At 40.7% G+C, this 25,105-nt stretch overlaps 1 protein-coding gene and 1 long non-coding RNA gene across 3 annotated transcripts; both read right to left on the reverse strand.

The window, feature by feature from the left end:
• Nucleotides 1-12,166: 12,166 nt before the first annotated feature.
• Nucleotides 12,167-17,740, reverse strand: cryz (crystallin, zeta (quinone reductase)). Of its 2 annotated transcripts, none has more exons than XM_080859629.1 (8): nt 17,632-17,740; nt 16,267-16,419; nt 15,550-15,713; nt 15,112-15,163; nt 14,852-15,001; nt 14,521-14,622; nt 14,336-14,431; nt 12,167-12,798 (listed from the first exon to the last, which is right to left on the reverse strand). In XM_080859629.1, the coding sequence occupies exons 1-8, from the start codon at nt 17,734-17,736 to the stop codon at nt 12,637-12,639; spliced, it is 984 nt and encodes a 327-aa protein (XP_080715755.1). In that variant the 5' UTR covers nt 17,737-17,740; the 3' UTR covers nt 12,167-12,636. The 2 variants fall into 2 exon arrangements, with proteins under 2 accessions (XP_080715755.1, XP_080715756.1); XM_080859630.1 differs by lacking the exon at nt 12,167-12,798 and adding an exon at nt 13,503-13,629.
• Nucleotides 17,741-22,294: 4,554 nt separating this feature from the next.
• LOC308381931 lies at nt 22,295-23,010 on the reverse strand. The gene is made up of 3 exons (XR_013969041.1): nt 22,924-23,010; nt 22,779-22,822; nt 22,295-22,502 (listed from the first exon to the last, which is right to left on the reverse strand). It is a non-coding gene; the product is annotated as an uncharacterized lncRNA (long non-coding RNA).
• Nucleotides 23,011-25,105: the final 2,095 nt, after the last annotated feature.

Consider the following 25,105-nt stretch of genomic DNA (forward strand, 5'->3'; position numbering starts at 1 on the left):
TCCCAGATGAAAGGGCCGGACAAATATTACCTGTACAATGCCTTACCTGGTTCCCAGATGAAAGGGGCGCACAAATATTACCTGTACACTAGCTTGTTGGTTTATTGGTTTATAATATAAAGACTTATGGCGACACCCTTTAGCCAAGTATAAGGGCTAATCTTCCAGGGTTCGAACAATTAACAAATACATACATATAACAGATCAAAGAAACATAGTCATAGCCTACATAATCACCACATGAAATTAAAAAATCCCCATAACTTAAAGGCACCCAGTGCAACTTTATGTAAACATTCAATGAAAAATAAACATTCAATTTCTAGTCTTTTTTGCACGTAGTAAGTTTCAATAACTCCATACCATTACATATCGACATTCAAGGAGCAAAGATGAGACATCGTTGTGTGGTGAGAACTGATAGAAAATCGTAAACAACAACAATCGCTGGTGGGGAGAAGCCATTTTTCCATTGACTGGAACCTGCTTTGTTTATTGTAGGTTACCAAAAAATAAAGATAATGGCGGCGATTGTTGTTGTTATCGATTTTCTATCAGTTCTCACCACACAACGACGTCTCATATTTGCTGCTTGAATGTCGGTATGTAATGGTATGGAGTTATTGAAACTTACTACGTGTAAAAAAGACTAGAAATTGAATGTTTATTTTTAAGCCTCGAAAGTTGCACTGGGTGCCTTTAATTCATCTAGCTTGCGAACAAATGGTGAATTGCCTTTTTGAAGTTATAGTTAGTCCCCAGATGAAAGGGCTGTACAAACAATATTACCTACCATTTTATCGACTCAAACCTACCTGCTAGTTGAGTTTCTTGACATGCACGTGTTGAAAATGCTGCTAGCTTTTACGTTTTACTCCCGTCACTCCCGATCGCTCCATATCACTCTATAGGTTGTCGACCAATAGGAATGAAGGCCTTTTGCAAATTCACCAATAGTAGCGTGGCCCTCTTAGATGGCCGATCCACCGGGAAAAGGGGGAAGACATACCTCATTACCCATGTATTTCCATTACCCATGTATTTTTATTTATCTCTATGTGTATTTCAACCACTGATCTCAAAAACTGGATAGCGCATCCCGTTTCAAAGTAGCCTACTTCATATACGCAAATCGTGGCGGCCATTTTGTTGGGACGGGCGATGAATATTATATATAAGGATAACTTAATGAATTTGCATAAGCAGTGCAAGTTTTCATAAACCTTGTCATATAGTTTGTGTTTGCCTGAATAAAAATATTGAAACTTGTTCCTCTACCGTATTTTATTAGTGTTGATGATTAGCACCTGGCCAATTGGTAACTTTATTTCAATAACTGTATACAGACACAAGTTTAAAGGATATTTGCAAGCCAGAACATGAAAATACACATTGTGGGAATTGATTTGCTCCACTCTACACAAATAAACAAATAACAAATGAATTCCCAAAGTGTGTATTTCCATGTTCTGGCTTGCAAATATCCATTAAACTTGTGTTTATAAATACAGTTATTGAAATAAAGTTATTTCGAAATACCCCACAAAACAACGCCATTCTTGAAGATAGAAAGATTCTCTAGATAAGCAGCCCATACAGCACAGGATAAACTGCCTTTTTTGAGAAGTGGGTATACGCAATGCAGACTGAAAATTAAGTGGTATACTCCGTATACCGTATACCTGCGTGCGTATACCCTGGACTACACCACTGGGGATGCCACTAGACGTTTATGTTTGGCGTTCTTGTCTCAGAATGTCTGTTCATCAATTTGACAAGTTAAAAGCAATGCATATACAACTGGTTAAACGAACCGCTACAGTACTTGAGTAAGGTGTCAGATGACCAGTTTGAAAACAGTTGTATGCAAAAGTCTTGGCACCCTTCTGAGGTTGCATGTTAACTTGCTCTGTCTTTATAAGTAAACATCATAGCATCATGTTATTCATTTTCTGGAGAAAGCTGGATAATGGGATGTTTTTCAGACAAAAAAACATCTTAATGTAGAAGTATTGAGTTGTATGAAATAAAGTGCAAAATGGCGAATGTGCAAAATAGGCTGTGCAAAAATGTGGGAAACCTTTTAAGTGTGTTGATTTGAATACATGTAGTCACTTAATGTTGCTTGATTGAAACACAACATTCTTTTAATTAGTTGATTTAACCTTAAACTGCAAATAAAGTTGCAACCAATCATGAAAAAGCTAGATGTGCTTGTCCTTCATTCTCTGTTGGAAAGTGGCAACATGGGAACCTCAAAATATCTCTCTAATGTCCAAAAAAACAAAGATGATTAGTCTATATGAATTAGGAGAGGATGTCTGTCTGTCTTTTGAGGTGTCTGTCTCCACAGTAAGAATTATAAGAAAATGAAAAGCCACAGGAACATTCCTCATGAAGGACAGATGTGGTAGAAAAATATCTGAAAGGCAAAGATAAAGAATGGTTTGAAGAGTCACAGCAAACCACAGACCACCTCTTCAGAGCTCCATGAACATCTGGCTGCTGGTGGTGTCGTTGAAAGTTGAAAGTTGAAAGTACTTTATTTGTCATTGCCACAAAGACAACGAGACAGTAGAGGCAACCAGACTTATTACACAGCTCAATAATAATAAATAACAATTTATAAATAGATTCATAAAATATCATACATAAAATAATAATAAAAATAATAAAAGCAATCTATCTCCATATCTCCATATTAAGGTGCATCAAGTGTGCATCAAGTGTTAGAGTTCCACAGTCCAGCACACTTTGCACAAGGACTGCCCAATGGAAGGGTAATGCATTAAAGGCCCTTCCTGCATACTCACCTCAAGCACAGTCGCTTGAGTTATGCAAAGGCTCATCTGGACAAGCCAGAATCATTTTGGAATAAAGTACTGTAGACAGATGAAAAGGAGGAATGGTCTAAAATACTTGCAGCCAGGATTCAGGGACTTATCAGTGGGCATAAGAAGCGTCTACAGGCTGTTATTTCAGCAAAGTGAGGCTCTACCCAATATTGATGTTATTAGTCCACTGGGATGCCCACATTTTTGCATGTATCTGTTTTTGTTATGACGCACACTGCATTTTTTCTGTCGAGTCAATAAATGTAATTACAAATCTGAAATATTACTTTCCCCATTAGGTGTAAATTATGTCCAAATGAAGCCACTTATAATCTGGAATAATGGTAATTATCAGGGGTGCCCAAATTTGCAAAGCTGACATTTTTTTTTCGAGATTGTGGAGTTTTCTCAGTGGAAGGAGTTGGATTAGTAAGCAGCAGATCAAGGGTAGAAGAAGGTCTAACACCAAGCTCTCATACATGCCATTTAAAAGGCAGTAGGACTTGCAAATGGTTGTCAGAAGCAATCAGCAACCAAACACAATCCATTTGTTACTGTTTTTTTGCTATTGTGTTGCTTAAATCACATTTTCAATGACGGAGAATTCAGGTAGATTAAAGCAAAATAATACATACACTTTTATTTAAGGTTTAAATCGTAAGTGTAATGAATGCATACAATATAAACACTGCAGATGCAAATGCACATTTCATATGCCATTATAAAAGTGTGTGACCTGCATTGTTTGTGTAATGAAAAATGTGCTATCGAATTTTTTTATCAAGAGAAGATGTTGGTCTGTTAGTGGTCTTCTCTGGCATAATCAGCCTGATCTTTCTCTTTGGTGAGCCCTCTGGAGAATAGAGGTATTCCTGAACAACAGCTGGAGCTTTTGGCTTCTCTGGGCTTGTGCTGTTGCCAGTGGATTGAATGTCTTCATTTAATGTTGCACTTGCTAGATGAAGCTGACTTGAAGGCGGCTGATTTGAGCCACTCGGGATAGGCTCTCTTTTATCTTCCCCTGGAGCTATTCCTACAGCAAGCACAAGACCAGCACCTCCCTTTAGCACTTCGGAGCTGCTTACATTGGCTTGCAGGTCTGTTTGGTCTGGGAGAAATCCCTGCTGGATAAGAGTTTCAGAGCTCTTTGAGAGCGCTTCATTTGAGTCTTCAATTGGGAGACTACCAGCAGGGTCTGGCTCCTGCAAATGGCCTTCTTCTTTTTTATTATCAAAGGTACAAACAGTGCCTTCTGTGTCATCTCTATTCCCATTACGGACATCCAGTTGGGAGGTCTTCTTTGAAGATGCTTTTGTGCTGTCCTTAGAATCTTCACATTGTTGCCCCTTCTTATTCTTGTTTCTAGGGCTTCGCTGTTCCACATCACCTTTGTCCCTTGACACTTTGCCTTTTAGTTTATATTTATGTGCCTTTTTTATATTTTTCGGGTTATCTTTGTTATGTCTAGGGCTTGTGTTAGGATTAACCTTACCTTTCCTGAGAGGGTTAAGATTAAATTTAACCTTCAATGACCTTTTAGTATGAATTGTACATCTGTGACTTTTTGATTGATCTCTCTGAAATACATTTGCTTTCATAGATTTGGCTGAGACTTGGCTGAGGCTTAGCTTGTGGTTATATTTAGGAATTTTTCCACAATACTTCACTTTGTGCACATCAATGGTGTGCATTGCAGACTCAGTTAAATCAAAGGTTACATTTCTGTGAAGGCTCGGTTTCAATCCTTTGGCTTGTTTTGGCAAACCTGACTGATTGTAATTTAAGGTCTCTTTTTGTAGCATTGCTCTGAATTCTTCAGTACTATTACCTTTGTTCCAGGCTTGCTTGTATTCATATTTTCTGTGACAGTGTATACAGCTGATGGTTGGAAGAGGAGGGCCATTCAGGTGGTGTCCATGACATCTAACTGTAGTGTCTGCTAAACCTTTTAAGGACAAATAGCTCTGATTTGAAAGATGTCTATCTTGTCTTACTGAAGTATCTTGCCTTGGGTTTCCACGATACATAACGTCAGGATTTTGAATTTTTCCGCTTCGACCAACAGGTGGCTTCTGAATTTGTCTATGTAGAAGTAAATCTACAGGGGGGACATCAAATAATAGTGTTAGTTATCCATATCCAGATTGATTAAAACAACAGTATCCATGCAACAGACACAGATAGTACTTACCTCTGAGCATGGATGTAGTGTGTGGCAACCTCTCATCACTGACAGGCCATTTATGTGCAGTTTCAGCCTGATTCTCAGCCTGCTGACTCAAATGCAGGATCGTCTCACTGCTGAGCCTTTCTCCATGTCTCATACCAGGGATGTGGAGAGCAGCTGACAGGCACGATTGACAGGTGAAATGTGGTTCCGTCTGATTGACCCGGTTTGGTAATGCGAGCATCTCTTGGTCCCAGGCTGGCTGATGTTTGTGGTTGGCACAGCTGAAATACAGCTGTTTAGCATTTTGGGCCTCTGACAAGGCCTCTTTCCCTTCAGTGAAGTTCCAATTAACAGACTCCAGGGAGGAGTGCTTCAGGTCATCAATCTCACTGCCCTTCTGCAAAGGCCTTGAACCTTTCCTCATCACTAATTTAGGATGAACAATACACACGACTGCCAGGGCAACTGAGACTCCACCTAGAATCAATAAACCAGAGGTTGTTAAAGGTTTAAAGAATTTCTCAAAATGTGTATTGGATTAGAATCACAGATTTCACCTTTAAGGCATGGTTTTTAAGATATAATAGCACCTAGTATTTTCATATCAATACATCATAATTCAATAGTTCATAAAAAACGATTCCACAGGTAGGCTATACTTCACTCACCAGCAAAGAACAGGACGGATACTAATGCTATGTCACGTGTGTACTGTTGGGCAGTGATGCCACTTCTGGATTCTACATTCACTGTAATATTTCTGTTTGGTGGGACACAGTTGGTATCAGTCAGGTCAAGCACAATCTTCACAGCTGGATTGTCTGCACTGACGCACATCATCCTTTGTCCATTATACAGTACTTTATCGGGGGCCTGAAGGTAACTATTAAGAAAGGAAGCCAGTTCACGTAGCTCACAGCTACAGTTCCACCTGTTCAAATCTAGATTAAGCAAAGAGAGCCAGGACAGATAGGAGAAAGCATCAGGGATATTCTCAAGTCTATTGCGAGATAGGTCCAACGTTCGTAGCTGTGGTAGATTCCGGAAGCTGTCTTTTCCCACGTGTGTGATGAAGTTGTCTGAGAGGTCAAGGGACTCGAGGCTGCTTAGAGTAGAGAAGGAAAAGGTACTGGAATTCAGTGTGGAAAGCAGGTTGCCCTCCAGCTGAAGGATCTTCAACTCTTTGCTGTTTTTGAACCAGTAGCCATCTATCTCCTGAATAGCATTATTACCCAATAGCAGGCTTTTCAGCTTAGGAAGCCAAGAGAATGTGGAGCTGTTCAAGGTCTGGCTGGAGATATGGTTATGGTCGAGTAATAATGTTTTGAGTTCAATGAGGTTCTGAAAGGCATTTTCATTAATTGTGGTAATTGCATTGTTGCTTAGCCCCAGCACAGATATATTGCCTATATGGGACAGCATGGTGTCATCCAGAAGGTCAATCCAACCATCTGTCAACATCAAGGCACGAGTAGTATTAGGAACACCTGAGGGAAGGTGGCACATTAGTTGGTTAGGCATAGTTTACCTTAATACACTTTTTTTGTAATGCAAATTTTAAAATAAATTGTTCTGACACTATTTTTGGTGAAGCACTGTTTAAAGCCACTTAATTAATTTACAATTATGTTTCTTGAGACGCTTGTATTACTGGTACTGTCAAGCTAAAAAGGCACCGGATGCCTAAAAGAGCCCGGGTGATGTAATGTTGACTTTCGACTCTTGAGTGACAGTTGCTATGCCAACGCCAAAACGTCACCCGGGTCTTTATCGCTCATAACGCGATTTACTCAGCTAGCTAGCTCGTGCTAGTGTCTTGTTAGCTTGAAGCTATTCATCTGTTGTTGTGCTTAAATTAAGACACTCCTTAATGTGTTGTGATTTTTAGACATATCTGACGGCACCCACAGTTACATTTGAACAAAACAGGGCATTGTTTGCACAACATTTTACTAAAGAATAACGGGGGATTGCTAGCTTTGATATGCTAGCGGACATTGCTAACTTACAGAATACCATCAGGCAGGTGTAGCTAAAACTTTTTAGTCGCTTAATGTTGTGCCTAAACGGACACTTTGTACCCCCGACACTTTTTGGCTATCAGTCAGAGAGTCTCAAGAGTTGTTCGAAAGCCATCAGCTACTTTTTAGTCGCTTAATATTGTCGCACAAAAGGAGGAATTGCTATTAGCAATATAGATGCGGGGTACGCGGTGACCGGCTTACGTAATGCTAACGTTGGCATAGAAACTGTCACTCAAGAATCAACATTACGTCACCCGGGCTCTTTTAGGCATCCGGTGCCTTCTTAGCTTGACAGTACCAGCATGTTGTTGCACAATGCTCTGTATACAGTTTTGACTCAGTCTGACATTACGTACCAATAATACTAGAGAGCTTGTGGCATATGATGGCATCCTCTGAGCAGACTATACAGGAGGCAGGGCATGATGTTGATGCTAAGCTAGATGTCTCTGCCAGCAAAAGCACCAAAACAGGGATACCTGAAGGGGAAAAAAAACATATTTATTTTCCAGGTTAGTTTTAAATCTACAGTCAAATACTTTTCATACAAATTTGTGATGCAACCTTACTCATCATCGTGCGCTACTAAACAGGTTGTAGAATTCTGCAATGGTTCTTCCATTGTGGTTGCTGGCCATCAAGTGTCATGGTTTCTTGTCATTTGTCTCTGCACACAAACATCAGCAATGAGTTAACAAATGATTTAGATATCACAGTCTACCTCCTTTCAGTATGCTGCACACTTGCCAAATTAATAATACCCACCAACTGCCTGAAGAGCCCCCACACTGCCGGCCCAATGCTGGCCCCCACACTGACTAACACAGATGATCTACTCTAGCCCAGATCTAGCCCACACACTCCAAAAGGACTCTTATTGTTTTTTTACGCTGTAAAACTATGTGTGTCATATTCGTCCCTGGGCAAGGTGTGACCAAATGCACTTGAACAGAAACACAAATTAAAAACTAGTAATAAACTTAATATTAACAATTATAACACACAACACACAAATACATTTATACAATTTATATTGTTGATATAAAGCAATATAACTACAACCAAACAAAGATTTTTTTATTTTTTATAAACTGGCTCTTTACTGGCTGGCTCAAAAATATGATGTCTATATGAACCTGTTTACCATCATTTGCAAGTGGTTGTGATCACCCAAGACTGCCTTCTTTTGGTGAGCTGATTTTGAGAAAATAAACCTTGCTTCAGGGTTTCTGGGTTGTTATGGTTGTCTAGCTGCTATGCTAGCTACCTAGCTAGGGAAACTTTTAAATAATCTTAAACAGTTTAAATGGCAGAGTTGCATTTGCATGAAATAACAGTTTATTATCTAGCTGATGGTACAATCTCCTCAATTTAACCTAAAAACTATGATAGGAAAAGTTAGAAACCCTCATGGTGCCTGGGCATCTTCATATTAACGAGTTCATATGTCAAACTCAGATTAACATACGCTAGCAGCTGACAGCTGTTAAGAGGACTCACTAAGCTACTAAGAGACAGCTATCATAGGGTAGTTAAAAACAGTCGGGTGGGAATTTGCAACACTTGTTACTTTACAGTGTGCCAGAGTTCCAACCCTTTTACCATGCGGTTTTAAGGGCCACCATAGAGTACAATGGCGAAAGAGAGACGATGCGTAAGAGAAGGTAGAATCACAATGGGTGCTTACATGGCTTTACTGCTGAATTTCCCCTTAATTTCAGAACCTGTAAGAAAGGACAAGATCTTTTTTTTTTCTCAAGCCATTTATTTTTTGCAAAAGCTGTTCTCTTTGAATTACACATTACCCCGTTAAACTGAATAAAGGGTGTTTCTGCTAAGATCAATATTTTTCTGTGTCCCCAAATTGTCTGTCTGCAGGTTAGGTCTAATTACAGGAGCAAAAGGATTCAGTGACTGGTTAATGTGACTTGGATAACAGACACGAGTGTCTCATTTCAACTGATGGGATGGTAACTGAAACAGTAATTGTTCAACAGTTCACTCTTCAGCAGGTTAGATGGATAAATGTGAAAAGGTGTAGTTCAAAGTTCAAGTCAAAGTGTAGAAAAGCCCATCTTCGTCATAATATTAAAATAATTACACAATAAACTCTTGCTTTATGTAAAAACTGTTAGACTCGCTTCTCATGTATGTTATATGTATGCAAATTATACAGACAGGCAAAGACAGACAGGCAAAGACAGACAGGTAAAGCACAAATGAGAAGCTCTGTAAAATCAGACACTCACCCCGGATGCCAACTCCAACTGATTAGATTCCCAGGCTATAATGCAGATATTTAAGCTCAGAGTATTTTCTCTACCTGGTATTCCAGACGTGGGTTCTGATCTTGACAATGGAAGAGGTTACTCTCAAAAGGGAGTCACAGTATTCAGTTACCTTTGGAGTGCGCATGCTCACTTCAGCAGTTAGAAATTTGAGATGGGTTGGTGTCAGAATTTGCAGACGCTATCCTTGTTCACTTTTACAATTTACAATGCTCGAATACAAAAATTCAGGCTCCCATATTTTACAGCCAACCCTAACCCTAGGTGCATTTAACCAACAGAAAGCTTCTTTCTCCATCTATCACAAGCTGATATCTATTGCTGTCAAAATGAACTTGTTATTTGGTATTAATATTTGAAATATTTAACATGTTTTGGTGTTGTTTCTGTTATGTGATGGTTGAGTTGAATATATGGTTGAATATCTGGGTCAACTAGCATACACCTGACACAGTGCTTAGTTGAATTCACAAGCTTGCAAGTTTATTGAGTACTTCAAATTATAACTAAACCAATTTACCAAGTCGCTACCACCCACCAAAGTATCTCTCTCCTTCAATGCCCGTCTCTGTTATTTTCCACTTCATCTCAAACTTATGTTTAGCATTTGTGGGCTACAAACAGCGCATGTTGTACACACATATAATGTGCCTTAATTTTGATGGCCTTGATAGTTTTATTGGAAATCTGAGTCAATGAGAGAATCTGTGTTCAAAACAATAGTATTTTAATTGAAATGTCCTTCTTTTGTGTTGATTCAACATTAATTCCATGATTTCACATTAAATGAAATATCCATTATTGCAAGCTTTGGTCTAGAGAAGAAAAAAAGAAATTAATCGTGACAGCAAATTGTGCGATACATTTATTTATTTTTTTTAATCAATTGACAGCATTAAAAATTAGCAAATGACAGGAAGTCTTGAACACTTGGTATTGTGTTCTCAATACACATTTCAGGTTGCACAACCGTTTTAATCATTTAAACAATAATTTATAACACTTCAGCGCACCAGTACAATATTCGTCAAAAATAATTTGTAGTATGTAGGAATATTATGCTGAAAGCAGTCATAATAGCAAAGTCTTGCCACTCGGCAGCCATCTTGGCACCACCACAATTCACAGTTCAGCTATGGCATCAGTGGAATAAACAGAATGTGCAGGGGAGGCAAAACGAGGGTTATGTATATAACCACGGTTCTATGAGTTCCGGATGACCGCCAGAGGCGGTGCTTACAGCACATGGATATTATCACACGGAACTTGCAGGTCGAGACTTTATAACAACAAAGTCAAACGTGACCTGTGTGACGTCACCCGGTGACCCCGCGACAGGGGTTAAGACACCGGTGAAACCCAGGAAGTGACCTCTCGGCAAGTCTTCTCGCATAGAATCAGAGCGACTGCCAAGCTCTGGCGGTCATCCGGAACTCATAGAACCGTGGTTATATACATAACCCTCGTTCTATATCGTTCCTACTGACCGCCAGAGGCGGTGCTTACAGCACATGGATGACCAATACCAACAAAGTCACGAGGAGTGCCTACCCGTACTCAGTGTTGCTGGGACGGGCCAGGAACCACCGCCAGCGGGACAGGATTATGAGGGACAACATTAATCCTGTAAAACCGCGTGAACGTGCAGCTGGACGCCCAGGACGCAGCGCTGCAAATGTCAGAGAGGGGCACGCCCCTCAGCGAAGCCCAGGAGGCCGCCATACCACGAGTGGAGTGCGCCCGGACATCCCGAGGAACCGCGGAGCCACTGTGCCCGTAGGCATGCCGTATGGCCTCCACTATCCACTTGGACAGTCTCTGCCTAGAGAGTGCCAGGCCCCTCCTCGGTCCGGTGTGGCACAGGAACAGGGCATCACTCAGAAGGAAGCCCTCAGTACGAGACACGTACATCCTGAGGGCACGAACAGGGCATAAAAGTTCTGACCTCTCCCCCTGATCTGCTGCAAACGCAGACAGGCTGAGAGGCTGATTAACAAAGCCGGAAGAGAGGGTCTTCGGCAGGAAAGAGGGGTTAGGCCATAGAGTGACCCCACTGTCGCCGGGGTGCCACTGCAGGCAGTCCCCACTAACCGACAGCGCGTGCAATTCCCCAACGCGCTTGGCAGATGTAATAGCCAGAAGGAACGCCGTCTTCATGGAGAGCCATGCAACATCTGCTGTCAGCAAGGGCTCAAATGGCGCATCGCAGAGAGCCTGCAGCACCAAAGGCAGATCCCACGTGGGCACCCGGGCCCGCCGGGGGGGCCTCAGACGGAGAGCGCCCCGGAGTGGTAGTACAGCTAAGGTTAATAAGAAGGGCAGCCCACAGGCAAACCAAGAAGGCTACAAACAAGGTAGCTACAAGGCAACAAAAAGGGCGCCGGGCGCCACTAAATATCGCTAATAAATCAAACAGCGGCGAGAAACACTGCTACAAACAAACTGGTAAGAAAACAACCTTACCTCCAATGCAACGCCAAGGCAGCCTCCCGCGGCGAGGGACACACCGTTTCGGAGGGCCAGGCAGCCGGCCCCAGCCCAGAATATAAGACGGCGCAACGGCGAAATAAGCAGTGAAAATAAATATAATCCAGAAATAAACCAAATGACCAAAACGCAGTCTATTTGGGGGGTGAAAATCACGGCCCCAACCAACAAGGTACGAAACTTCGGCGCTTCAGTCCACGATCAATCTCAAAACCTGCAAACGCAAATGCGAGAAGTGAAAGAGGTCACTTCCTGGGTTCACCGGTGTCTTAACCCCTGTCGCGGGGTCACCGGGTAACGTCACCCAGGTCACGTTTGACTTTGTTGTTATTAAGTCTCGACCTGCACGTTCCGTCTGATAATATCCATGTGCTGTAAGCACCGCCTCTGGCGGTCAGTAGGAACGATATAGAACGTTGGTTATGCTGTTTGTGATTGCCATAAAGTAGGGGAATGTAACGCTCCGTAGACAAATTAAGTCAAGACACATTCTATGATGTACCAATGCAAATAAAATACCTAGCAGATATGATACCCACAATTGGCTCTTTGTAATAAAGGGAACGACTTCCAATTACAAATAAGTCATGATTAGCGTTAGGGATTCTCTGCCATTTTCCCTTCAGTGATTTGTCTCCTCTGTTATAACACCTCTGGGCAAAGTACTAAGATTCCGTCTATATCTCTAAGCCGTTTTTCATGTACAGTTCAGATTACTGCATAAAAAGCTACATTAGAAAATCCTATGCAATGATGAAATTGTATTGTTAAATGTCTAATTACATTTTTAAAAGTCCTGCACTTCAGTGTTGTATACATTTTTCACCCTGCGTTCACATGATAAGGACCATTTTGCCTGCAGCACCAGGGCTGTTGATGATGTCCTCATGGGCCTGAGATGCCTTCTCAAGAGGGTACTGAGGCCCAACAACAGGTTTCAGCCAACCCGCCTCCATCCCAGCAAACAGGGCAGCAGCACACTCAGCAGTCTCCTCCTGCAGGGGTAGAAAATAAAATACACACAGCATCGGTGAAGATTTAACAAGTCTGTGTGCTTATCTGATTGCACGGTCCAGTTAGTGAAAAACTTTCAGTCTCGCTGAACCTTTACAATCATCGGTAAATGCTGATCTCTAATGAATTCAAATGTCAACTATAGAAATGGTCATCCCTTGGCTTCTTTGCCTACTTTGTAGCAACACTGGAAGATGAATATGGCTTATACAGCCGCGGAAAAAATTAAGAGACCACTTCAAAATTATCAGTTTCTCTGGTTTTACTATTTATTGATATGTGTTGAAGTAAAATGTACATTTTTGTTTTATTCTATAACCTACTGGCAACATTCCTACCAAATTTCAAATAAAAATATTGTCATTTAGATCATTTATTTGCAGAAAAATGACAATTGGTCAAAATAGCAAAAAAGATGCAGTGTCTTCAGATCTCGAATAATGCAAAGAAAACAAGCTCATATTCATTTTTAAACTACACAATACTAATGCTTACACTTAGGAAGAGTTCAGAAATCAATATTTGGTGGAAAAACCTTGATTTAAAATCACAACTTTCATGTGTCTTGGCATGCTCTCCACCAGTCTTTCACATTGCCGTTGGGTGACTTTATGCTACTCCTGGCGCAAGAATTCAAGCAGCTCGGCTTCTTTTCATGGCTTGTGACCATCCATCTTCCTCTTGATCACATTTCAGAGGTTTTTGATGGGATTCAGGTCTCGAAATTGGGCTGGCCATGACAGGGTCCTGATCTGGTGGTACTCCATCCACACCTTTACTGGCCTGGCTGTGTGGCATGGAGCATTGCCCTGCTGGAAAAAACATTTCTCAGAGTTGGGGAACATTGTCAGAGCTAAAGGAAGCAAGTTTTTCTTCCGGGACAACGTTGTACTTTGCCTGGCTGAGGTTTGTAAAAGACCATAAGGATTGAAAAAAGCGGACTGGAGGGTCTTCTAGTTCGTCTTCTCTGATGAGTCCAATTTTCAGCTTTGCCCAACACATGGTCGTCTGATGGTTAGACGGAGACCTGGAGAGGCCTACAAGCCAGAGAGTCTTGCACCTACTGTGAAATCGGACTCATCAGAGAAGACGGACTTAGAAGAACCTCCAGTCCGCTTTTTCAATCCTTATGGTCTTTTACAAACCTCAGCCAGGCAAAGTACAACGTTGTCCCGGAAGAAAAACTTGCTTCAATTTTGCTATTTTGACCAATTGTCATTTTTCTGCAAATAAATGATCTAAATGACAATATTTTTATTTGAAATTTGGTAGGAATGTTGCCAGTAGGTTATAGAATAAAACAAAAATGTACATTTTACTTTAACACATACCAATAAATAGTAAAACCAGAGAAACTGATAATTTTGAAGTGGTCTCTTAATTTTTTCCGCGGCTGTATGTATACTGTATATACATAAACAAAATAAATCTTACTTTAGTAAACATGCTAAAGGCATCTTACTTTAGTAAACATGCAAGAGGCATCTTACTTAAATAAACATGCTAAAGGCATCTTACTTTAGTCGCAAAGAATAATGCCACTCCAGTGATGCTGGATTCTTTGCTCATGAGATCTCGGGGGTTGATCTCAATAGGACCCCTAGAGCCAACAATCTGCAAAACAGCATTCGATGGTGAAACATATGTACTCCGTATGAATCAGTTTGTGTTAAAAAATACAAATAATAGATGACAGAACTCACAGTAACTCGACCACCGTAGGATAACATCAGTAGATCGTTGCCGAGATTAACATTAGACAACATCTCTATGATCACATTTACCCCCTGTCCATCGGTGGCTTCCTAAAATATAAAAGGGGAAAGTGAATTAATTATTACATGCAATTGATTTATAACTATAAGAAAGTGTACACATATTACTTAGATGGATGCATCAGTCAAAAGTTCAGCAAACCATGCAAACATAAACCATTCATGATGACCTGTGCGGTCCAGTCCAGCAAATAACCAAAACTTAAGACTTTGTTCCCTTCAAGAATGTTCTCAACATCTGACGGTGTCAAACCCAAACCTTTATTTTGGTAACATAATCTTTTTCTCTGTGATTAAAGGCTTGATGGGCTCCATTCCTCAACACCAGATCCATGCCCTCTGAGGTCCCAGCTGTACCCAGAACCCTCAGCCCAAAAGCACGTGCAAGCTGACAAGCAGCTATTCCCACCTGGTAAATGAAGACCAAAAGAGACAACGATTAAAACACATCATTTTCTCCCAATCACAGAATTACACGACACACAATAATAGAAGCAAAACAATACAAGGCATTCTTACACCACCACTGGCACCATGGATTAGAACAGTCTCCCCAGCTTTAGCATGAGCTCTAGTTGGGGAAAAGCACAGTTCAGACAATGTTTTCTGAAGTCTTCACCTTAACTCAAAACAAATCATATAGTCCCATGCATGAAGTGATATAGGCTCCACCTTGGAACATGTACTTGATTAAACTGTTGAAATGTATGGGAGAGTGGGGCATGTTGTGACACTTTTAAGTTTCTCACAATAACTGCTAACGATACATCTCAAGCCGATCTTGACTTAGATATGGAATCAGGGGGTTGTGTCACACCATGTAGCCATTTCAGTTTTGAGAAGGTGCCCCTAGTTTTGGACAAATCACCAATGTGCCAACCTACCCCACTCTCCCTTACCTTGGAGTTATGTTGACAGACAGTATTTCAGGATTTGAAATGGTGTGAAAGTACTTACTTGTGAAACAGAGCACGATAGCCAGTGAAATATGGGATTCCAATGGCCGCGCCCTGGCAGAAATCTAAAGAGTCAGGGAGTCGATGAACAGCATCTTCAGATGCTACTGCATATTCAGCATAACCTCCAGTTTCAGTGGCTGTGGCAAAGACACGGTCCCCTGTCTACACAAAGAGAGTTCAGAGTAGTTCCATTTAGGGCACGATACGTCTATCTACTCTGCTGTTAACAACACATAGGCTGGTGTTGTGTTTTTTGACATTCAAACACTCAAATTATTCAAATTGAATTGAATTAATAGTAATTTAATTGCGCTGGCAGTTAGATCCAAAAGATGCACATCGTATGACCTCTTTCATAATATTCTTTTGGTTCTTCTCTTTTAATTTAGCATGCATCATGTATATACCATCTTTGTAAATATCGCATTCACACACACACACACACACACACACACACACACACACACAGACACACACACACACTTCATTATGCTCCAACTACACAACTACTAATAATTGTTATACTGCATATTGGAATGAAAAGATTCATCTTCAACCTTAACCCCTGAAGGTCGTTGAATAGGCCCACATACAACTGAATATTTAAGTCCTGTTTTCAAACCTTTCATTAAGGTGCAGTGTTAAAAGGTCAAGGATGGGTAAGATTCAGTTATGACTGACGAGAGAGAGGAACACAACATGATACTGTATGTACCTGATGAAACCGAACTCCATCCCCAACAGCTTCAACAACTCCAGAAACATCTGATCCAGGGGTATAAGGAAGTGCTGGCTTTCGTGCATAGGACCCAGAGCGAATGTACGTTTCTACTGGGTTCACTCCACAGGCATGAATTCTAATTAATACCTGAAATAAATGGCTGATTTATGTTTCCTCCAGTACAGTTCAGCAATTACAGGCCCTTCCGGCAGGCAGTTCAATTTAAGAAGTATCACAAATGTGCTTTAGAGTAGGCTATGCATGCATTCCACTTTTCATAACTGTACATACAGATGGACAGACGGTGCTTATTCTGATTTTATGGCTCTGCATTATACATTTAGAACAGATGTTCTCCAGGTATTGAAAGATGTGTAGGCCTAATTCAGATCCAATAATGGGAAAGTATATTGTTGTATCGCACAGCTATACACTCACCGGCCACTTCATTATGTACATTGGTTTAACTGCTCGTTAGAGTCAATATCGAATCAGCTAATCACTTGGCAGAAACTCAATGTATTTAGGCATGTAAACATGGTCAAGACAAGAGGATCTTAAATTCAAACCAAACATCAGAATGGGGAGAAAGGTGATTTAAATGACTTTGAACATGGCCTGGTTGTTGGTGTAACACAGGCTGATCTGAGTATTTCAGAAACTTTCTTGGCACACTTTAGGCCCCTTAGTACCAATTAAGCATCGTTGAAAGTATTGCTGCTGACCATGTCCATCCCTATATGACCACATTGTACCCATCTTCTGATGGCTACTTACTGCCGGATTACATGCTATATCACAAAGATCAACTCCTCTCAAACTGATTTCTTGAACATGACAATGAGTTCACTGTACTCTAGTGGCCTCCACAATCACCAGATCTCAATCAAATAGAACACCTATGGAATGTGGTGGAATGGGAGATTTGCATCATGGCTGTGCAGCCGACAAATCTGTAGCAACTCCCTGAAGCTCTCATGACAAATTATGGAAAAATATGGAAAATCTCCGAGGAATGTTTCCAGCGCCTTTTTGAATCTTTGCCACAAATAATGAAGGCAGTTCTGAGGCAACCTGGTACTAGCAAGGTTTACCTAATGAAGTGGCAGGTGAGTGTAGATATTGTTCCTGTTAACACACCAATGGAGCATCTAGCTGAAGTCCAACCTACATACCGGTAATTGTGTTCAACAGGCTATTTTAAAAGCATCCGTGAATGCATGCAATTAGAATTCCCATAGACGACATATTAAAAGCACTACTAACTGATTAAAGCCCTAGGGTAATTCGTTAAATTCACAAAGTATTTGCGCAGCCTTACACATGTTTGCAGCTATTTTTATAATGTTTAAAAGTTACCTGTTTCTGTCCAGGAGATGGTACGGGTACATCTGCAAGTTTCAAAACAGATGACCCACCAAACTCTGCAACTCGAATGGCTCGCATTAGCTTCACTGTAGTCATGTTTATGTCTTGGGTACAAAAAATGCATTGCAAACTTAGCAAATGATTTCAAGAGTTCAAAGTCAATTTGACAAACCTTCCATTGATTCGCGAATGATCCAGTGACAGTATGAGCGCATGGACTAATGCAAGTTTCGCGAAAAGGCCTTAGAGCCATAGTCACGTAGATTTAGAATAATCTATTCTACTCCGAAAAATTACTATTTTAACAAGTTCTTGTTTATGTATGCTTCACTTCTACCACAAACATTACTCACCTACAATTTTGTCGAGATAGAAAAAGTGCACTTCCAGGTGAAAGATGAGACCAGGGCAGCTGGGAAATGATGTCTTTGGCCCTAGCCAGACTAAAGGCAGTTCTGAACGAGGCTAGGCCTGTACAAAAATAAACAGTTAAATACTGTAAAACAACATAGCCTTCCTCACCCTTCATTTCTATCACACTCTGTTATCACTAGGCTTTGTATTTATAATACACTGTATTGTTCTTTGCAGGTTTCTTATTATTACAGTGTATGCATGCAACGCCTACTGTTTTTTCCTTTATATTTTATTCTTAAAATGTTGTACTGTTCTTCCTAGGCTCCTTCTTATTAGTATAGTGCCTGCAAATCAAAGAACTAAACTGTTCCTTCTAGCAGTCTTATTGCAGCGCTTTCAATGCGAAGCACTACAGTGTTTTTCCTAGGTTTCTTCTCCTTATTATCATACAGAGAGGAAGTGGAATCCACAAGAAGCAGTTCAGCATGCACACTTCATCATAGAAATGTCATTGGGCAGGTATAGAGTGAAAGAGCAGGGTTTGGACTATAGGTGACAGTTGGAAAGCATGGTCAGGCTACATTGCTGGAGAGGAGGCAGATGGTAACTAGCATTGTCAGCAAGCAAGAAATACATATTCTGTGAGCAGCAGCAGCCTCTGAAACAAAGCCAGGGCAAAAGATGAATTGGCATGGTGTTGAGACAGGGAAGATCACCTGGTGAGAACTTTGGGTTATGAATGCTAGCCAAATTCAATTCATCGTTGGAGCCACTTATGATGTCCTACCAACTCCGCATCACTTGAAAAAGACAGGAGGTCCAAGTTGGATTTGGGTCTTGGCTCATTCAAACATATTTTGTCTGGATGTAAAACTTTCCTGACCCAGGGCTGTTATACATGTAGACATAATCAGGTTTTAAAACAATTTGCGTGTTTGTCACAGAATGAACAAGTTGAGGTTACCTTTTTGCCAGTTAATGACAGGGACAGTATGATTTATTTTCTGCGAGAGGAGCAGAAGAGTGGACACCAGGCACGTATAAACAGAACTGGCAAATGGGGCAAAGCATTGGACTGGAGATCGCTTGCTGATGGCGGTAGACAACTCCAAGTTCCAGAGTGTGTTGTTGTGACTGCTATGAGACCAGACATGGTGTTGTATTCTGATTGTGAGCACATGGTTTACTTTATTGAGTTTACAATTCCCTTCGAAGATGAGGAAGATTGAGGAAGCATTTGAAAGAAAGAAGCTAATGTATAGTGTACTGGCAGTGGAGGCCAGGCAACAAGGTTGGCAAGCACACCCAAGACCAATGGAAATAGGTGCCAGAGGCTTTGTAGCTAGATCAATACAACACTTCTGTTGAATTCGGTTTTTCAAGGGCAGTCACTTAAAGGAACTACAAAGGCGTTGAGGCTGCTGAGAAAGCGAGCCAGTGGTTGTGGTTGTGGTTTTGACTGAGGCGCTTGCAGGTTACTTTGTCGTGAATTAACTGGAACTAAAACTGAGATACATGAAATTTTGTAGAGTTGTATGTGTTGTTGTCTCTGGTAGTGGTATGTGTTCTGACCCATCGTAAGTACGATGTGGGATGGATCTGGGATGCCAGGCACTGATGTTTGGCCTTCTGGAGATGTTGTGGGCCAAATTCAACGAAACACTGATGAAGAAAAGGTGCCTGCTTAAAAACCCCACCGAAATCCTCACGAAAGCAATTTTGTTGATATGGTTGTTTCCTGATGTTGATGTACTTATGGTTGGGCAGTCATGTTGCTGTGTATAGCACTTGTGGGCTACAGACTGTGCCTTTTGCCCTTGTGACAGCCATCCCCACTGGGGGGTTGGTAGTCACACACTATGGGGTTGGTTGCTATTGCGATGTTATTTTAATGGGGAATACAAATAAAAATGGATGCAATCTTAAAAATGAACAAAAAAGGAACTAAAACAAATATTTTAAATGCACTCCTGCATCAAGAGAACTTAAACAGGAAAACATATTCCTGTGATATTCTTATATCACACTAAAAATATCACACCATGCATTGATATGTCAACAAAGGGGTAACGACCTGGCCTAAAGAGAATGTGACAAGCATGTTTTGTTATTATCAAAGCTAACAAAGACATTCCCAAGGAAAAAAGCTTTAACTATACCTAAGCTATAGCTCTCTCTTGATATTTTTGAATGGTTCTTCATTACTTATAATCCCATTGTTTACAAATCTACAGAATGAACAGAAACACAGAAAAGATTGGTATTGTGTGGAAATTATACATTTTGACATGACAAACACTAGTCCTCTCACCTCAATGTCGAGTGTCTTACTGCTGAAATGTCCTTATAGGTGACCTCCCACCCCCTTTGGGGAGTGAGATCTAATGAATGTGACAACCGACCCTGTTCTCCCCTATCCGTTGTAGGCCTATATCTGTTATCTGTTGCCATGGCACCCTGAGAGGCAGCCTCTGTGGTTAGGTGTCTTTTGTTTGTTAGGCTGTTTGTGGTTAGGCTGTTTGTTTGTACTTGTTAAAGTGGCTCATGGAATGACACACATACATAGAAAAAAGGCAACACTATGAAGACTTTTAGTGTCAACAGGCTGCAATGAAGATGTTTCATATGTAGCCTACTTACTGGGTTTAGAGTGACCATGATCCATTGTGTAGTTTACTGGACAGCAGAACTACGGACCCACTGGGGGATGAAGGGTTTGCTGTATTTTTTCTGTGGAAGTCCATTAACTTACACTGGTACCTACAAAGGCAACTCAGGCCAAAATATATATACACTTCCTTAAAGTTCTTGTTATAACGTTTCATTTCACGCCAATATAATGGATACACAATATGTGATTTTCTTAGCCACACAATTTGAATGACTTCAATAGGCCATTACTGTAGGCTTACTGAATGAGATTTGGCTGGGTATTACCATGCCCTGGTACCTACAAAGGCGATTCAGGTGTAAATATCTATATCTAAGGTATAATGTATGGTCCAGCAGTCTTACGCGCAACGAAGGGGTTTTGTTTCGTCCTAAAGTGATTTATTTTCCAATACTGACTGGCGGACTGTACATTAACCCGCATATTTTTTGGTTACAAAACGATAAAAGACATTCCTCCAAAATACTTATTTATCAATGATTTTGTTGCCGTTTTGTGACTTCAAAAAGTAAAAAAATGGTTCTTCATGCAAATCTTTAAACGTTTCAATATTTGCTGAGTTCAAGTTACAATGAATTTCCGTTATGTTAACTGAGACTACTTGTGGAATGATATGAAAAATTTGTTTGAAAAACAGGTTTGACAAATGTTTCAACATAACTATAGGCTACCCAAAATTCAGTTTTCATTGTTTATTGTCATCCGTTTCATTTATATAATCATTCATTTATATTACCATTCATTTTTGTTCTTGTCACTGTGTACCTGCTGCTAAAGTGTAATAGCCCTAAGCAAGTCAGTTCTTAATCTAAATTATTTCTTTTGAAGGCCTTTGCTTTTCTCAATCCTCTTCCTAGGTAATATAAACTTATAATAATAATTGTTTCAGGGTACAGCACAGCACCAGAAGATGTGCACTCCTTAACCCAGTCTAACCTGCTTATTCTTGAAGGTTTCTTCCTTATACTGTGACATTGGTAATATACATACAATTATTCATGTTCTTCCTGAATACCGAACCTATGACCTTGGTGTCGTAATAGGAAAGAATTCATGATACAGGCATGCAAGAATTCATAGCACCAAACAGAAGAAGACATTAAATGAATCTCTTAACATGGTGGTAAGTATGAGTTAATTAATCTCTTAACATGGTGGTACTGTAAGTATAAGTTATGTAGAATAAAAGAGTATGAGAAAATATAAGAGAAACAGCTCACAAATGGGGAACTAGAAGCGAGTCAGAATTTCGGAGTTCCCAGTCGAAAATATCAATTGGAATGTCCCATAAAGTTGTGCATCTAGTTTCCCATATGTGTGCTGAGTCTCACAGAGGGACCAAAAGACAACTGGATTTCTCCACCGACAAAATGAACAATGAAATGTATTCTTGACGTACCACTCTTTTTTCAAATGGCACACCTCAACTGATTTCATTACATTCTGGGTAGAGATTCACCTTTTCATTTGATTCTGAAAACATGTCTGCTAGTGCATTGTCTTCTAATATGTTATGTGCCTTGTCCTGCCTCAAATAGGACTTAATGGTACTTATGTTTATTGACCATTTGTGTAATAGTTTTTTAAATGGGTATGTTCACGTTACTTCATATTTTGACCTATGTGCTTTATAAACCCCACTTGACTTGACCTAACAACTATAATCCCTTAATGAAGTTGTAGGTGTGTTCCTCTTCAGGACGTCATCTGTGCCTCCTCATTGGTTGAGGCTGGTGTGTGATGACCTCAGAGGTCTATAAATGACCTCTGTGTGGAAGCAGGGCTCCCCCCTCAGACTGTTCAGGCAGCAGTGCTCCTTACTCAGCCCATGAACCTGAATAATAATACAACATTATTAAAAAAAAGTCCAGGTGAGTGCATCATAGATTTACGCTCCAAATCCACATTTGGGGAGAGGGGATTATGGGTTGCTCATTGAAACATATAGATGAATGAAAATTCAACTGATTGTTAGTGTGATTGATAGTATGGTGTGAGTCTACATACACATGTTTATTCGTGCCAAAATGAATAAGGAAGAGGTGAACATCTGGCAGTGGATTGTCGTTTTACAAGGGTTGGAATACTCAACATGAACATGACAAAATACCTGGGATCCATGACTGTAGATCTCATCTTTTATCTGAAGAACATCTATCAATGGAAAAGTAGTAGTCTGTTTCAATACAGGAATATAGGAATTTGATATATTAATCTTGAATTCCAACACTGTGTGTGTGTGAGAGTAACATTACCTTTCTTTAGGCAGATGTGGGATACACAAATGGTGATGAGAATGCCAAAGAGCAGAGTGCATACAGCACACACACTGCAGAGCACTATCCAGCACTGCCCACAGTCTGATGGAGGAGGAGGAGGAGGAGGAGGAGGGGGGCTGATGAGCTGGGGACAGGCACTGCAGTCTGGAAATAATATAAACACACAACACCACAGGATTTACAGCTATGTCACAGAGGTGTACAGAGATGTCCTTATATCTGTTCAATCAACACCGTTATCTGTATCTGTATCAGGACAGAAGACCAGAGGTGGGCATGTTTTCTACTGGAATCTGGAGTGTTTTACCATTCTGTTGCAAGTGCAATTTTCTTTGCAACCATCGGTAGGGGCAGCAGCATCAGAGCCAGTGACTGAACACTGATCAATAAGGCTGGCTCTCTGCTGGGGACTGCTCTGGAGCCCCTAGAGTTGATTGTTGATATTGCACAAACTGCTCAACATAATGGACAGAACTCAACATCTTTATCTTGTGGCACATCCACAATGATTTGAAACGATTTAAAGAAACATAATGGCTGATGCACAGACATGTCAATCATTCATGGAGCTGACTTTCCCCCGAATGATAACGATCAACTTGGCGTAGAAGAAATGTCGGTTTCCATGGCATTCTTTGAGTTATCCCGAATAACCTATTCAGATTCGGGTACATCCCTACTGCTTCAGTAGAAGAGGCCATCGTCAACAGAGTGCCAAAATGTGTCAAATACTGAACAACATGTTTCACACTACAAGTTAAACAACATGGCATGTCATACACTTTCCACAGCCATAAATAGTTCATTTTATACTCGTACTGCCATTTCTATGATTTGATGATATCAGAATATGTTCAGTGGATGCTGCATATGCTCTTGAGGTGAGTTAACGTTATGCCATTGCTCAGTTTCAAGCACACATGTTGCTATGACTTTTTCTCAGTGGACTATGTAGTAGGAACACATGTGTATCTTCAAGATTTTGAAAAGAAGAGTGCTTGCTGTTTGTTAAGTAAGCAAAATAGAATCATCTTACCTGTTAGAGTTCTGTGAGATCCGTGAGATCCTTCACATTCATCTGACCCATTTCCTGCAATAAGACATCAGTTATGTTTGACTTCCCTTCTTGAGCTACAAGGAGGCCCTCCACCCCACCCCCACTGTCCCCTAGAAAAATATCTGTGCCTACCTGTCAGTAACACACGGGTAATATACGCTCCGTGTATGTAACGCTCTACATCATTCTTCTTCTCTGTGTTGGCACAGTAGTATGTGCCTAGGTCAGCTGCAGTGACGTCCTTAATCTGCAGGTCGTAGGACTCCTTGTTGTTCTGTTTCTGGAAGCTGAAACGGGTCTGCTCCCTCAGCATGTTCGGGGAGATGAGGAGAGGAGGCTGAAGGTTGTGAGAGCAGTTTCGGAACCAGGTAATGTGCGATCCAGTGGTCATGACGATGTCACAGGGAAGAGTGACCGTTTCCCCTCGCTTGACCCACACCTCTTTAATGTCATCGCAGAGAACGACACCTGTGAACATCAGAACTTTGAAGTGGGGGAAATATGAGCTGTACTGATTACATGAAATAAACAGGCCATTTGCAGTGTATGGTAGTTCCCATATCTATGGTGTGTATATCCACCATTGTAAAAAAAAACACATAAATATTTACTTACTGAGCGCCACTGTGAGACAGATGTATAGCTTCTCCATGTCTGAGGTAGACAATAGTTATCAAAGCAACTTCCGTTAGGTCAAACAGGAAACCAGTGGTTCTCATCATCTGACATGCACTCTTCACACCAGCGCATGTGTAGCGCTTTTCAGTCCGCTGAAAGCACTGCTGGAGAGTGGCTTCCTGGAAGCAAGCCCACCACCTCAGTTTGCTTAGAAAAAAAACTTCCACAAAAAGGTTAAAGATATATGTCTATTTTATTTATTTTCCATATACATATATATAGTATAGTGTCAAAATCCTTGCATCAACCTTATAAAATAGTGTTTGAAGTGCACATACAACTTTTAATTTAAAAAAGAACATCAAGTAGCATGAGAGACAGGAAATAGCGTGGGCACAGAGGGCTACTGTGCATCTACAAGCAAAATCAGCCAATATGAACCACTTCAGAACTGCTATGAACATTGCTGCTCTGAATCTCTAC

Source organism: Sprattus sprattus (genome assembly GCF_963457725.1).
Source record: "Sprattus sprattus genome assembly, chromosome: 20".
NCBI classification, from domain to species: domain Eukaryota; kingdom Metazoa; phylum Chordata; class Actinopteri; order Clupeiformes; family Clupeidae; genus Sprattus; species Sprattus sprattus.

Bases quoted from the DNA above. Each gene is read 5' to 3' on its own strand.
- cryz (XM_080859629.1), bottom strand. From the start codon at position 17,736: ATGACTACAGTGAAGCTAATGCGAGCCATTCGAGTTGCAGAGTTTGGT. The intron at 16,420-17,631 runs GTAACTTTTAAA...CATTTATTTCAG, and splicing joins CATCTCCTGGACAGAAACAG to GTATTAATTAGAATTCATGC. The intron at 12,799-14,335 runs GTAAGATGCCTT...CTACCCCTGCAG, and splicing joins CATTATTCTTTGCGACTAAA to GAGGAGACTGCTGAGTGTGC.